Here is a 12,890-nt window from a genome sequence, read left to right on the forward strand (position 1 = left end):
TTTGAAATCTGGTTTACAGGCAATTTAGTGAGTATCCTTAAAATTAAGTTTCAGGTGGATGCTACCTATATTTCTTGATGCTGAAATCCTTTTTAATACCAAAGCAGGAAGCCACCAATTAATTTAGAATGGGAATTATAATACCAAAGTAACAAGATAATCTAGACCATAGCTTAGTAAGAGCTACTCAAATTGGAACAAGCATCCACTGCTCTTAATGAACTTCCTTTCTGGTCAAACTGATCTAATGCCTGAGCTACCCAGATTAACATTCTGTGGTCCTCTGGATGAACTCCAAACTCCTCTGTTGGAGCATTCAAGGCACTTCAAGTGAGTGCACAATGTGGAAAGTTGCCAGGACTGTAAGTGACCCTACAATCACTATCTGTGACCCTTCATAATTTCTGTTATCTACTTAATTAGCCCACAGACAGCATGGAGCATGGAATTATATTCTGCTGCTTTGGAGCTGTCAGTTGAAGGTCTGCCACAGAAACTGCAGTCCTGAATTCTACATCTCAAAGAGGTAAAAGGTAAAAAAAAAGAAACAGCTGACCAATTTTCTTACTGTAACAGGCCTGTGACTCTCAGGTAGGACTTGAATTCGGCTCTTTAGTGTTGTGATGCTCAGTTCATCTCAGTTTAGCTCTGGCTCTGAGTTGATCCTACTGAGCAAACATTTACACCTTATTTGTTTGACTCTGCTCCACCCTTCTAGCCCAGTCTAATTATCAGTCTTAATAGCTTCTCCTTTCAGATGAATGGTTGAATTAACATTGGAGTTAAAAAGGGAAGGACAGCATGAGCAGAAGATGGAACAAAGGCGCACAATGGTGTTTCTTGCTTCTAAAGACAGACTTTTTATTTTTATCTCTATTAAAAAAATATATATGACACGAGGCAGAAAAAACTGCCTGTCTGCAGCCTTCTCTGTGCTAAGCACCAATATTTCAAGCTGAAAAGAGGCTGAAAGCCATGCTAGCCAGTTCACAACTTGACAGAAACTTGTGCTCACTGCTCCATACCAAATGAAGAGCCTGTCAGGAGGTCAGCTGTTCAGAGCTCCCAGCCTCCAGGACAGGCAGAGGACAAGCTGCACTCAGGTTTCATTTGGTATCCAGTAACAGAAAGTCACAGCTAACAATACGACCACAGGACAGGAGTTCAATGCCAAGGATTTTTGATTTTGCAACGTGGTTCCAGTTTAAGCCACTACTGACCTCAGCAGCCATGGAATCCAGGACATAAAAAAATAATTCCTTACCCACCTCAAGCACAATCAGCCAGATTTGTGCAGCCCATCAGCAAAGGGGAACACCACATAAACCAAGAGACTTTGTCACTGGAACCACAAACTAAAACTGTAAACAGGTCAATGACAGGAAGGACTATTGGAACATACCAGACCCGACTACAACCAAAGCAAGCTGGATCTGAGAGAGTGTTTATGTATGACCAACAGCACAGGGAACAGGCCAAGGCAAGCAGGATCTTTGGAGGCTCACAGAAACCACAGAATAGCTGAGGTTGGAAGGGATCCCTGGAGGTTGTTTAATCCAACCCCCTGCTCAAAGCAAGGTCAGGTAGGGCAGGTTCCTTGGGGTCATGTCCAGCTGAGTTAGAGTTTTTCCAAGGATGGACACTCCTCAACTCCCTGCAGTATTCAATCACCCTCAGAGTAAAAAGGTTTAATGGAACCTCCCGTGTCTCAGTTCATGTCCATTTCCTCTTGCCCATTTTACCGAGCACCACTGAGAAGAGTCAGTCTGTCCTTTTCCCTTATTAGGACTTGGCATTTCCCTTTGCTGAATTCCATGAGATTCCCATTTTTCTGCTTCTCCAAAAGCAATGGAGAACCTCTGAATGGTGGCAGAGCCATGAGTGGATCAGGATCAGCCCCTCCTCCCAGTTTTTAACACCTGCAAACCTGCTGGGGGTTCAGTCTGCCCCATCACCCCAGTCACTATTGGAGATGTTGAACAGCTCTGCTTTCACCATCAGTCCCTGGAGAACAGCCCTCAAGTGGACTTCATGCTGCTGACCAGAATCCCTTCAGCCCAGGGTTCACCCATTTTTCAGTCCACCTCACTGCTCCTTTATCTCATCAGTTTGTCTATGAGAACATTGTAAGAGACATCAAAAGTCAAGGTAAACCACAACCACTGCTCTTTTCTCATCCACTGAGCCATACAGCCACTGCATTCCAACGATTAGATTTCAGATGTGCTTCTGAAAAGAAATTGGGATTAAAGAGATACAGGAAAACAGTGTTTTTGTGTTGGATTCAGAGAGCCACAAATGAAGAATGTAACCTGAGGCTTAACAAGTCAGCAGACCTGCTTCGTGCAGAACACAACTAACTCTCATTTTTGAGTAAAATATTGATGGCAGCTCTATTCAAAATAGGGAAATCATAGCTTCATCACAGGAATGACTTTCAGAAAGCCTAAAGGAGTCAATGACATGAAAGAAAAAATGGTGTATATTAAAGACTAAGATCATCTTATAACAGCCCTTCTCTCACATTAACGAGATGAAGCGTGATTTAAATAAAATTGGAAAAAAATTACGTCCATGACATGTTTTTGATAACATCTGACACTCTAAAATTAATTTTCAGAGTCAATCTGGCTATGGAAAGGATTTGCTTCTGTTTGTCTCTAATACACTCATATCAGATGAGAACAGGAAACAAATGTGAAGAGCCCAATGTAAATTTAGAGATAAAAGGGAAAGGGGGGTCAGAAGGAATTTTTAAATATATTTTTAATCATTAACATAAAGAAGAATCTCTCACAGGCAGAAAAATGTGAAGAGAAACTATAAGGACCAGTTGAGATCAGAAATTAGGAAGAAGCTGCAAATGTGATGATTGTTTCAGAAATGAAAGAAACAGCTAATACTTACCAAATTATCAGTTTCTGGATCTTCACAGAAAAAAGGTTTTCCTTCTTTCTCCTGCTTCCTTACAAAGTTTTCAATATCTACATCAAAACTGGCAGAAGTTGTGCCTTCTGAGCCTTGTGTAGATTGTTCACATTTTTCAAATAATAGTGCTAACAAGGGAAATAGTGGGTGCCTAGAAAAAAAAAGTTTAAATACATGAATAAGTAAGTTAAGACATCCAGCTCAGAAAAGCTCACAGTCACTCATGTGAGTGTGACAAGTTCTGGAAGAGACTGCATGTAACACCACTGGCTAGAGAAAAATAAGATAAAAGTTTGTTTTCATTTTGATTTACCACACTCCAGAGGCAAATGCAATAGTAAAATATGTATATATTTAATTAAAGAAAACAATCACAAGCAAAAAAGCTCAGACTGTTTAATGCACTGTAATTGAGTGGCACTGAGACAGATTAATACAGTGCACTAGAAATGAGATTTAGGATTTACAAAGAGGATGAATGCAGATTTAAATGAAGCCTGATAAAATTGATTTATTCTTCAATGTGGGCCATACTTAGACACCACGAAATAACTTTAAAAAATTGAGAAGAGTATTCAGGCTTAGAGGCCTCCTGTGAAATCATGCTCTGAGAGAAGATTTTGTTAGCTCAAGTCTGTAAATGAATGGATACATCTTTCTGCTTCAGGTTGAGGGGTTTTTTGTATTTTGTTTGGCTTTTTCCTGTTTTGGTGGTTTTTTTTTTTTTTTTTTTTTTTTTTTTTTTTTTTTTTTGTTTGTTTTTTTTTTTTTATTTGTTTTTTTTTCTTGTTTGTTTTTTTTAACCTGAAAACCAGTAATGTGTGTCTTTATAAAGTACTTGAAATAAAAGGACATTTAACCCCATGAAAACTGAGCAAACTGCTTAGCACAGCACTTCACTGAAAAAATCTCAAATTAGTGTGCTCATACATCAATATTTAATCTATTTTGAGCTAATTACTGGGGAATAGATTGTTAACCCTAAAGAAAACGGAGTAAAGATTGACCTAATTACAATAAAAGTAAAAGCTCTTATTAAAGATAAACACTACAATATGACAAATAGTGACCACAGTTTAAAGTCTAAGGTAGCTTTCTAGATTTGGCAGCTTTAAAATTGCTGAAATTGAAAAATCTCACCAGCTCAGGAGGTTTTTCCTTGGCTGATGACTGACAGTGAAGCCTATTTGGTCTCATTCTTTCCCTTAAAAACCATGGAGACAGCCAAGAGATCACCTGATTTGAAGCTCCTCATTATTTATTTATTAAAAAACCCCAAATCCTCTACCCTATCCTTCCCCCTTCCAAAGACAGAACACGAGTCCATCACTACCTGTAAATGGCCTGCTTGTCTGCATCCATTGGAGTCTGAGATTCTACAGGGGCAGGACTCACCCCTTCGGCATCAGTTTCAGAGCAGTTGGGATCTTGTTCAGTTTTTAACTCTGTTACCACTTGCATCTGTAGAAGAGAAGAGTAAATCTGTAGCCCTGACGTAAAATAAGGATGCTGTGTTCTAAGGGAAGAGCAGTGCAAAGGGCTCCTCTATTGCCAGGAGGTTGGTGTGACTTGGCAGTGACACAAGAAGTTGTACAAGCAACAAAACCCCTCTTTTAATCCCTGACACTTTTTGATGGATAAAGGTCACTTCCAAGTTTTAGCATTTGCCTTTAAAATGGGAATGACATATTAGTAAATTGTTGAAGCGTTTTGTCTCTGAAATGGCTGTTTTTGGAATAGCCTACGGTGCATTGCTCCAAGAAGTTCATGGGAATGTGCATAAAAATCCTTTAGTATTAAATCAATAAAGAAAAGTTTATTCTCCATGTTTTCTTTCTTATTTTTTACTGTGCATTGTATAAGGGTACTGAAGGAAAAGGATCTTCTAGGTTTTCTTGTGCCTTAAAATGCACATTTGCGTAAGAAGATCTGAAATATTCTGTGTCCCTCCAGTTCTTCAATTATAGGAGCATAACCTCCCATGACCTTTAGCACTCCATTTTAACATATTGTAAGAACCAAGTATTTTAGGGCTATCAAACTACAGGAGAACAGCAGTAACTCCTTCTGCACATCCATTTAATATACATTTATACCATGGAGAAGTGACACGGAGCCACAGCTTCACCTGAGCACCTCCTAAATTGCCTTAGGAGGCTGGGCACACCTGTGGGGTGCTTTGAAGGTGTTCCAAGTGTTTTTTTTCCACCACCTCCAGCTAAATATCTTTTGGACTGAAAGGTCTTCCAGGAACCTGTACTGTGAAAGTCACAGTTTCCACCCCTCAGCCCAAACTCTTTGGTTTTCTCCCATTTGAGCATCTGCACAAGGACATGAAACCACTGCAGTCTTTTCTCTTAATTCTCTTTTATCTCGGGTAGAAGACAGACAGTGCTCTAGGTATCTCCTAGCTGCAGAGACAAAGGCCTTCAGAAACTATTAGAGAACCTGACTTTAACAGAATTTAATTTATTTCCATGTAACAGCAGCAGAGAAATTTGTAGTATTCTTAACAGTCTGGGAGAACCAAAAGGTTTGTGCTTTATTACCTTTTGGGGCCAAGCCATCTCCTAGAAAAATCAGAAACGCAGAAAATTCAGCATCTCCCACCCAACAGAGCAGCCTGCCTTGCAGAGAGCTCCCTCAGCAAGCAGAGATGATTTTCAAGCCAGAATGCTTAAAAAAAAAAAAACCAAAGATGTAACTAATGGACTAATTTCTTGGCTAATGACAGGAAGGAGGAGCAAATTAAAAAGGGATGACTCAGACAAGTGATTATAAATGTTGGCCATACATCTGCAGGGTTTGAAAGGAGGGAGTGTGTTCAGTGAGGGTTCTATCTCCCTAGGAGGAAGAAACAGCTCACTTAAAACTGCAAGTTTTTTTTCTGTGGGCCATTTGCAAACTAGAAAAACAGCAAGCAGCTGAATTACCTGTCTACCTTGGACACTGAGAGCTTGAATTACACACAAATACGATAAAAATGCTCTCTCCCAATCTGTTATTTAGAAAAAAACCCCATATTTTAGTTTCACTGCCATAGGATGGTATGTATTTGCTGGGGGAATAAAGTCAAATATGTGAAGTAGGTGAGAGGAGAGAGAGAAATTAGAATTGAAATTAAAAAACCAAACACTAAAAATCAAAAATCTGACTGCCTTCAGATGAACATTTTCAGGAGATGTGGAAAGTTGCTGTTTTTTTCCCCATTGTTGCCATCTGCTGACAGAAGTACTTTTGCTTAGGGCTGACACAGAGTAAGAGAAAAATGGATCTTCAGAGTAGAGGCCACCTCACAACTTGCCTCCAGTTACCAGCATTTTAATTCAGCAATTTAAAGTGTAAAACTACACAGCCTGTTGTACAAAAAAAGAAACATCATGACCAAATACATATGGCTGTGTTTCATTATTCCAGCTTAAACAATGCCAAAGCAGGCACTAAGGATAAAGTCACTAGTGTTTTTTTCCCCTCTTCCTAATTATATTTAGTTCCTAGAGAAAGGAAAACACACCTACCTGTTGTCCATCTTGATAGTTGTCTATACTTAATGTCTGTGTTGCCATCATGGTTATTAAGACATTAATCGTGTCAAATCATCATAAGTGTGAACAAATATTCTTTAAAGAAAAAAAAAAAGTCAGTTAAAAAGTGGCCACTTAGAATCCATTTCTAGAGGGGGAAGAAAAAATAAAGGTAGAAATTCAGATTTATGCACACTTCTCAGAGAGTTTATTGACAACAACAGCCACGTCCAAATTCAAACAAGAAATAAATTCAGTTTGGAAATAGAACAGGTTTTATCAGCAAAAAGTTTATTGTATCTTTTTATATTTTAAAGTAAAATTTTTAATAAGAGGCTGAGGTTTATTGCACTCACAAGATTCACGTGAACTTTAGCATTCATTTCTGCACTACTTAACTGACATTCTAAGGTAATAGATGAAATCTAGAAAGGGGCAGGTTTGTGTTTCTATGTTTTGAAAAGGCTCCCAACCCACTGAGCATCACTGTTAATTGAAATAATAATAGTTAAAATGGTGAATCAAATGCAAAATGTTAAGGAATATCCTGTTCACATTTGGGTGGGAATCCCAGATACTAAAGTAGGGTCTGAAACTACTTCCAGAGACCAAGCCTCAAATCACTTCTGACATCAGGAATTTGCCTGATCCAAGTCATTTAAGATTCAACAAAGAAGGGAACAACATTTAACAATTTTTAAGCAAGTAGGCCCACGTGATTATAAAGTTTCAAAAGGGACCTAGGAATTGAGAAGTCTCAATTTCAGACACGTTTGAAACTTTGGGAAATACTAATTACAATAGGATTTAAACACAACTAAATGCATCATGTTATTCTCTCTAGGCATTAGCCGGAGCTTGGTGCCCAGATGAGTTAAATATTTTTAAGTTAAGACATACCATAATTAAAAAATAATAAATTAGCAAACCACCACCACCAGATACAGGGTACCCAACTAATTATCAGTTCACATTTCATTTTCTTGTCAGATTTGCAGCCATTACAACTGAAATCATGTAACTCATTAAGCCATTACCAGTAACTATTAACACAGAAGTCAATTTTCCTTGACACATAGAAGTCCTAATATTTAGCTAATATTCAAAAAATCCATATTAAAAAAGAAGTCAGAGCTCACATCTTGAAAATCATTACATCCAGCTAATAATTCCAGGTTTTCTGCTCTTTTTCACTTATATCAGTATTGAAGAACTAAGCTTTAAAATTTTCACCAGTTGAAGATCTGAAACAGAATTTTTTTTGCAATGTGTTCAATCACTACACATTTTGCAACTATTTTTAAGTCCTTTTCTTATTGCATACTACTACTGCATATGACCATTTTTAAGAGCAATTTTTACATTTCTGGATATTTTCCCCTACAGACTATAACAGTCTCAAGTGAGTGTTTCATTTTGCAGACACAGGACAAATTTCAAGGTTCCTTTCTTTGACAACAGTTTCAGGCACAGAGACAAACCAAACTCCTCAGGAGAAACCTCAAGCCTTACTTTGCATCAAATTCATTCAATGTAATTCCTAAGTGTGAGTGCAATTCTTAAAATCTTTTTTTAAACAGCTCAAAGACCAGAGAAGTCCACCAAGATGATGTAAGCATGGCTTCCTCTACAAACTAGGTTACACCTGTTTTTACAGAATATCAGTATTCTTTCTTTGAAACTCCAAAAACATTACTGATTTCTCCACCAAAATTAAAAATACAAGAACAACCTAAGTGCACTTACTGATAGAAGTACCTCAGATTTAATTTTTTTTTACAGTTATAAGTCATTTAGTGTTAAAAGTTAAGTTAGCATCTGCCACAAATAAGTGAAATACCTCTCAAAATACTTTAAGAGAACACATTCTAAAGCATCAGCCCTGTAAGCATTTGCCTGATGTTTAAACATTTATTTTCTTTCATAAATGGCAGCTGACAGCCAGTGCAAGTGCCTGTCTGTATTGATAGAGTGAACAGGCATATAGAAAATGCTGCTTTTCTTCCTTCTCAAAAGACATACATTTAATTTATGACTGTGACATCCAAAGCATGGACCAGACTACCCTCAAAACAAAAGCAGAACAGTTGAAAAGATAAACAAAGAAAGAGCAAACACTATTTAATTATTATTTTAAATCTAATCCCACAGAAAACTCTGCTAAAGAAATTGTTTGACTGTGAGAGAAAGTTGAAATTCTTAGGCAAAAATGAGAAAATAAAAGTAAAACAGTTATAGAAGAGGAAGAAAGTCTTAAGAGTTCACAGGGACATAAGATCATATTTGTGGCACGAAGAAAAACCTGCAGAGGGAGGCCACAAAGATAACACATGTAAACTGGTAAAGACAGTAGGACATGGCAAGAATTTTTGGAGAACACGACAAGCTGGACTAACCCCTCCTTCCAGCTTTCCATAATGAAGAGATGTTCCACATCTGGAAGGCCCTCAGGCCACACAAGAGAAGAAAGGAGGTGCACAGCTTTGAGCTAGATTATTTCATCTAGACGGACTTTTGCCATATATTCTCCCAGGGGAATGACTGGAAAGAATTCTATATGGGTATATCCTTTATTTCCCACAAGAGCTTCCCCTCTGACTTATAATTACAGTAGAAAAAGATTAAGCTATTAGGCAAGATAGGAACTGATGAGATTTAGTGAAGACAACCACTGCAAATCAAGAAGAACAAATTGAGCTAATCACACGCTTAAATTGAGGCAATTAACTGAGGAATTACTTCTGTTCACTAAAAAGAAACATTTCCTCATTGCTCAGTAGAGGCAAGAAACAAACTACACTAAACTTTAGGAAAAGTGACTGAGGAGGAATGAACAGATTTGGCTTTTCTAACCTGGCTGGGGATGCAGCACCCAGGGCTCGTTAGCAGGCAGAGCCTCAGCAGATGCTGCTATCGCTCCCAGATGTTTATCACTGCCACAGACAATTACTTCCACAGCTCCTCCACACGTGGATGGTTTCTGATCCTTTTTACATCCAGGCTGGTTCAGGCCTCTCCCTGCTAAAGGTGGCTGTGATGGAAAGCAGCTGACTTGGTCTGGAGTGCACTCGGACAGCCCCTGCTCTTGGCTGACCTACTGGTGTGGTAATTTCTGGCTCATGTGTGTCGATTCTCAGCTCACAGCAGGACCATCTCCAAGCAGCACACTCTACCTCAGGACACAGAGTATTTGGGTATCTGAGGTGAACACAAGAATATATGACTTCTGGACATCTCAGCTTTCAAAATGCCAATTATTCTCTGTGAAAGAAATCGAGAGCAGAGGGAAAACTGTGTGTTTGTGTTACATTCAAAGACTTACAAATAACAAAAATAACCGGAGGGTGAGTCTGCCAGTCTGCTTCACATGGAACAGAAGTAACTCTCATTCTATTTATTTTGAAAGCAAAGCGTGTGGAAAACCCAAGGAAAAACTTAAGGTCATGTAACTGGAAGCTCATGCACGACCTGCAGTCAGAAACTCCACTGATACCTGGGGCAAAAGGGAATTCATAAAATATCATGGTCTACAAAGCAAAAGGGAAAAGAAAGAGAAGCCTTTTATAAAATGAGGTATGAAAGGAAAATGTAAAGCAGAAAGGAAGCTAAATGAAGCAGGGTAATCATAATTAGAAATGTGGAGACTTTGTGCGAGCTGAGCATGTAAGAGAGGAGATTAAATGTGAGCTGAAATATACACACAAAGTGATCACTTCACATTCATCACTCCACTCCTCCCTTGTTCCACTTACTCCTTTATAATTAAGGGCACAGGGACCACCCAGTAACTTTAACAGAAGGTGCAAGTGAGCTGCTGGAGATCAGTGGTATCATTTTTAACATACACAAGCTACAACAGATGTTTGTAAGAGATATAAATAGTTATGCTTCAGGCTACATGCTAACCACCAACCCTCTCAGGGTTGTGAAGGAACTACCTAACAGACTTGTTAACAAGTAATCATTCCTTCTAATTTTCCCTCAAACATGTTTCTTTGAAGTCCTTCAGAGAGAAATGCATGACTGGCAGATTTGGCATGGCTCTTTGTTCATTCTTGTTTAACTTTAGTCCTGGCACTCACTGTGTAACGTTAGATACTTACATCCACACACCAAGTTAAAAAGAAACAAAAATCAGTTCCCTTTGACACATGAAAAGCAACTAGAACTGGCTTCCTTTTCAACACAATACAGGATGATATTTATTTCCAGGGCACACTCTTTTCTAAAGATAAAATATTGGCCGTGAGAAAGCTGCTCACCCCTTTCCTTCAGTGAGTTGAAGACATTATCTTGTTCCAGCAGAGATCCCACCGATGTTCAACGTGGAAGACAAAAACCTAAAAACAAACAGAGAAATAGTCAGAAGAAAACACCATAGAACACACATTCTGAGACTCAACATGATTTTTTAAAAAATTGTTTTATTATGTGGTTCCCTCATCAAGTTTTAATGAACAGACAGGAATTTCTTTGCACGTTTTGCAAATTTTGTATTGTTAATAATCTCTAATCATACCCATTATCCCACGCTTGAACTTCTTATCCCATTATTTGATCTTTCTCTCATCTTATTCCATTCATTCTTTACATTCACCTTTGTCTCTGCTGACACCTCTAACAGAAGGCTCCATTTGGATAATAACTCCCTCACTGTTCAACCTTCATATTTTACTCCTTAGCTTGGTGTCTGTCTGCCAAGACTAGACATGACACATCCCAAAAATAAAACCATGAAATGCAAATAGGAATAACTCACCACTGTTGTGAAAATTAAGCATGAAATCAAGAAAGGTGAGAGAATTTTCCCCCCATTTAAATCTCCTTCATAATAATTTGACTACAATCCGTGGTAAAATCAAAGCATGATGCTAGAAATGAGCCATTGTTAGGATCCTGCGTTCTGTGAAGACAGGTTCTGCTATAGGATTATTCGTCAATTTTAAAAAGCTTTCCAAAAATTACCACTTAAAATTACCTTAATGACATTTAATAGCACCCATTTGATACACTGAAGGTACTTTTAAAAAGTAGCAAGGATTGTGAAAGCAAAGTAGCAAAGACTGTGAAAACATACTTAGAAAACACAACTGCTGAAAAGCATTAAAGAACCATCTCAGGGGAAGTTCCAGACACTAAGGTTGCATAAAGGCCACCAGAAATTAAATTATGGCTAAAACACAGCTGAGATCTTGAATCTGATTATCTCTATTTCTCACATAGACAAAATTCACAATAAGAACCAGAGAGAAAGTAAGTCCAACAGTTTTGAAAGCAAGATGAAATTGGTCTTTGAACTGATTTTTAAACTTATTAAAATCTATGTATGTGCTGTTTTCCAAGAAGTGATGGTTTTCAGACAAGTTCACAGAAAAACAAAATATGAAGGGCCACTCAATCTAGATGCCACCTCTGGTTCATGAAACCTGGTTCTAAACAGAGCAGGGAAGGTATCTGAGGAGTTGTAAGGCAATTTAAATTTCAGACATTGGTTAGAGACTGAACACTGAGCAAGAAGGAGTTTCAGTCCAAAGTGATACACCTGGTCTTGTAGGTTCAAGGAACAGATGGCACATTAGAAGTTCTTACCACTTCTCCTTAAACTGTCAAATATCTGTGTCTTCAGAAAATGGGCTCCTCTCATTTCTGCAGCTTCTTAATTCTGAGAACAGTGTAACCCTCTTTTCTCCCTTCTTCACACACCATGCATTTTGGTATTCATTCTCACTTCCATTTTCTGGGCTACCTTCAAATAAACGACTTCTCACTATTTATGGCATCTTCAGAACAGACGTCACTGACAGATAAACTAGGATTGATAAATAGATAAATTATCCATTCCTTATCTCTGGTCAGACAGAAGGAGAACTACTGCAAAACGGAAAATCCCAGAAATAACTGCAGCCAAGAACTGATGGGGCCACTGCTGCCAGATCTGGTTGGTCAAATATTCAATGTATGAAGAAGTAGCCCTTGCCTGCAAAGCCTTCAGCTCAAACTATGGAAATAGCAAATTTCTAGAGAGCTTATGAGATATGAGGGCAGGAACAAAGAGGTGCTAAAGAAATGCAGGCTTGGGTGAAAGATGCTGCAGAGGGAAGGATGTGGCTGAGAAGGAGCCAGAGGATATTGCATTGATTTTGCCCTCTTCAAAGAGACACTGGACAACATTTAATACTTCTGTCTACCCTAAAACATATCAGACAAGAGAGATCTGAGCTTGCAGATGATGATGTCTTCTTGCACACTTCAGTGGGGGCAAGAAGAGGGAGCAGATGCACCTGTTACAAGGTGGAAACAACACCAAGGCACTGTGGAGTCATAACCTGGACTTGCTATTGCCAATTTTTCTTTTCCTTTTATTCCTCTGGCAGACAAGCTTTAAAGTAATGCCATCAATAACAACAATAAAAATTGTAATATGTAATAAAAATACCT

General features: G+C 38.4%; 1 protein-coding gene across 9 annotated transcripts in view; it reads right to left on the minus strand.

Moving 5' to 3' along the window:
• Window positions 1–12,890, minus strand: part of PKNOX1 (PBX/knotted 1 homeobox 1) — a 38,766-nt gene that overhangs the window by 17,222 nt on the left and 8,654 nt on the right. For 3 of the 9 annotated variants that reach the window (XM_014876817.2, XM_088160444.1, XM_088160443.1), the window contains 4 exons: window positions 10,715–10,792; window positions 6,447–6,548; window positions 4,262–4,389; window positions 2,908–3,079 (listed from right to left, as the gene is read on the minus strand). In XM_014876817.2, coding sequence (XP_014732303.1) covers window positions 2,908–3,079; window positions 4,262–4,389; window positions 6,447–6,497 — 351 coding nt within the window. In that variant the 5' untranslated portion in view covers window positions 6,498–6,548; window positions 10,715–10,792. Of the gene's footprint in view, window positions 1–2,907; window positions 3,080–4,261; window positions 4,390–5,477; window positions 5,605–6,446; window positions 6,549–9,305; window positions 9,714–10,714; window positions 10,793–12,890 lie in introns of all 9 variants that reach the window. The other 6 variants (XM_088160447.1, XM_088160445.1, XM_088160448.1 and 3 more) reach the window with 3 other exon arrangements.

The sequence above is a fragment of the Sturnus vulgaris genome, chromosome 2 (genome assembly GCF_052056855.1).
Source record: "Sturnus vulgaris isolate bStuVul1 chromosome 2, bStuVul1.hap1, whole genome shotgun sequence".
In the NCBI taxonomy this organism is placed as follows: Eukaryota; Metazoa; Chordata; class Aves; order Passeriformes; family Sturnidae; genus Sturnus; species Sturnus vulgaris.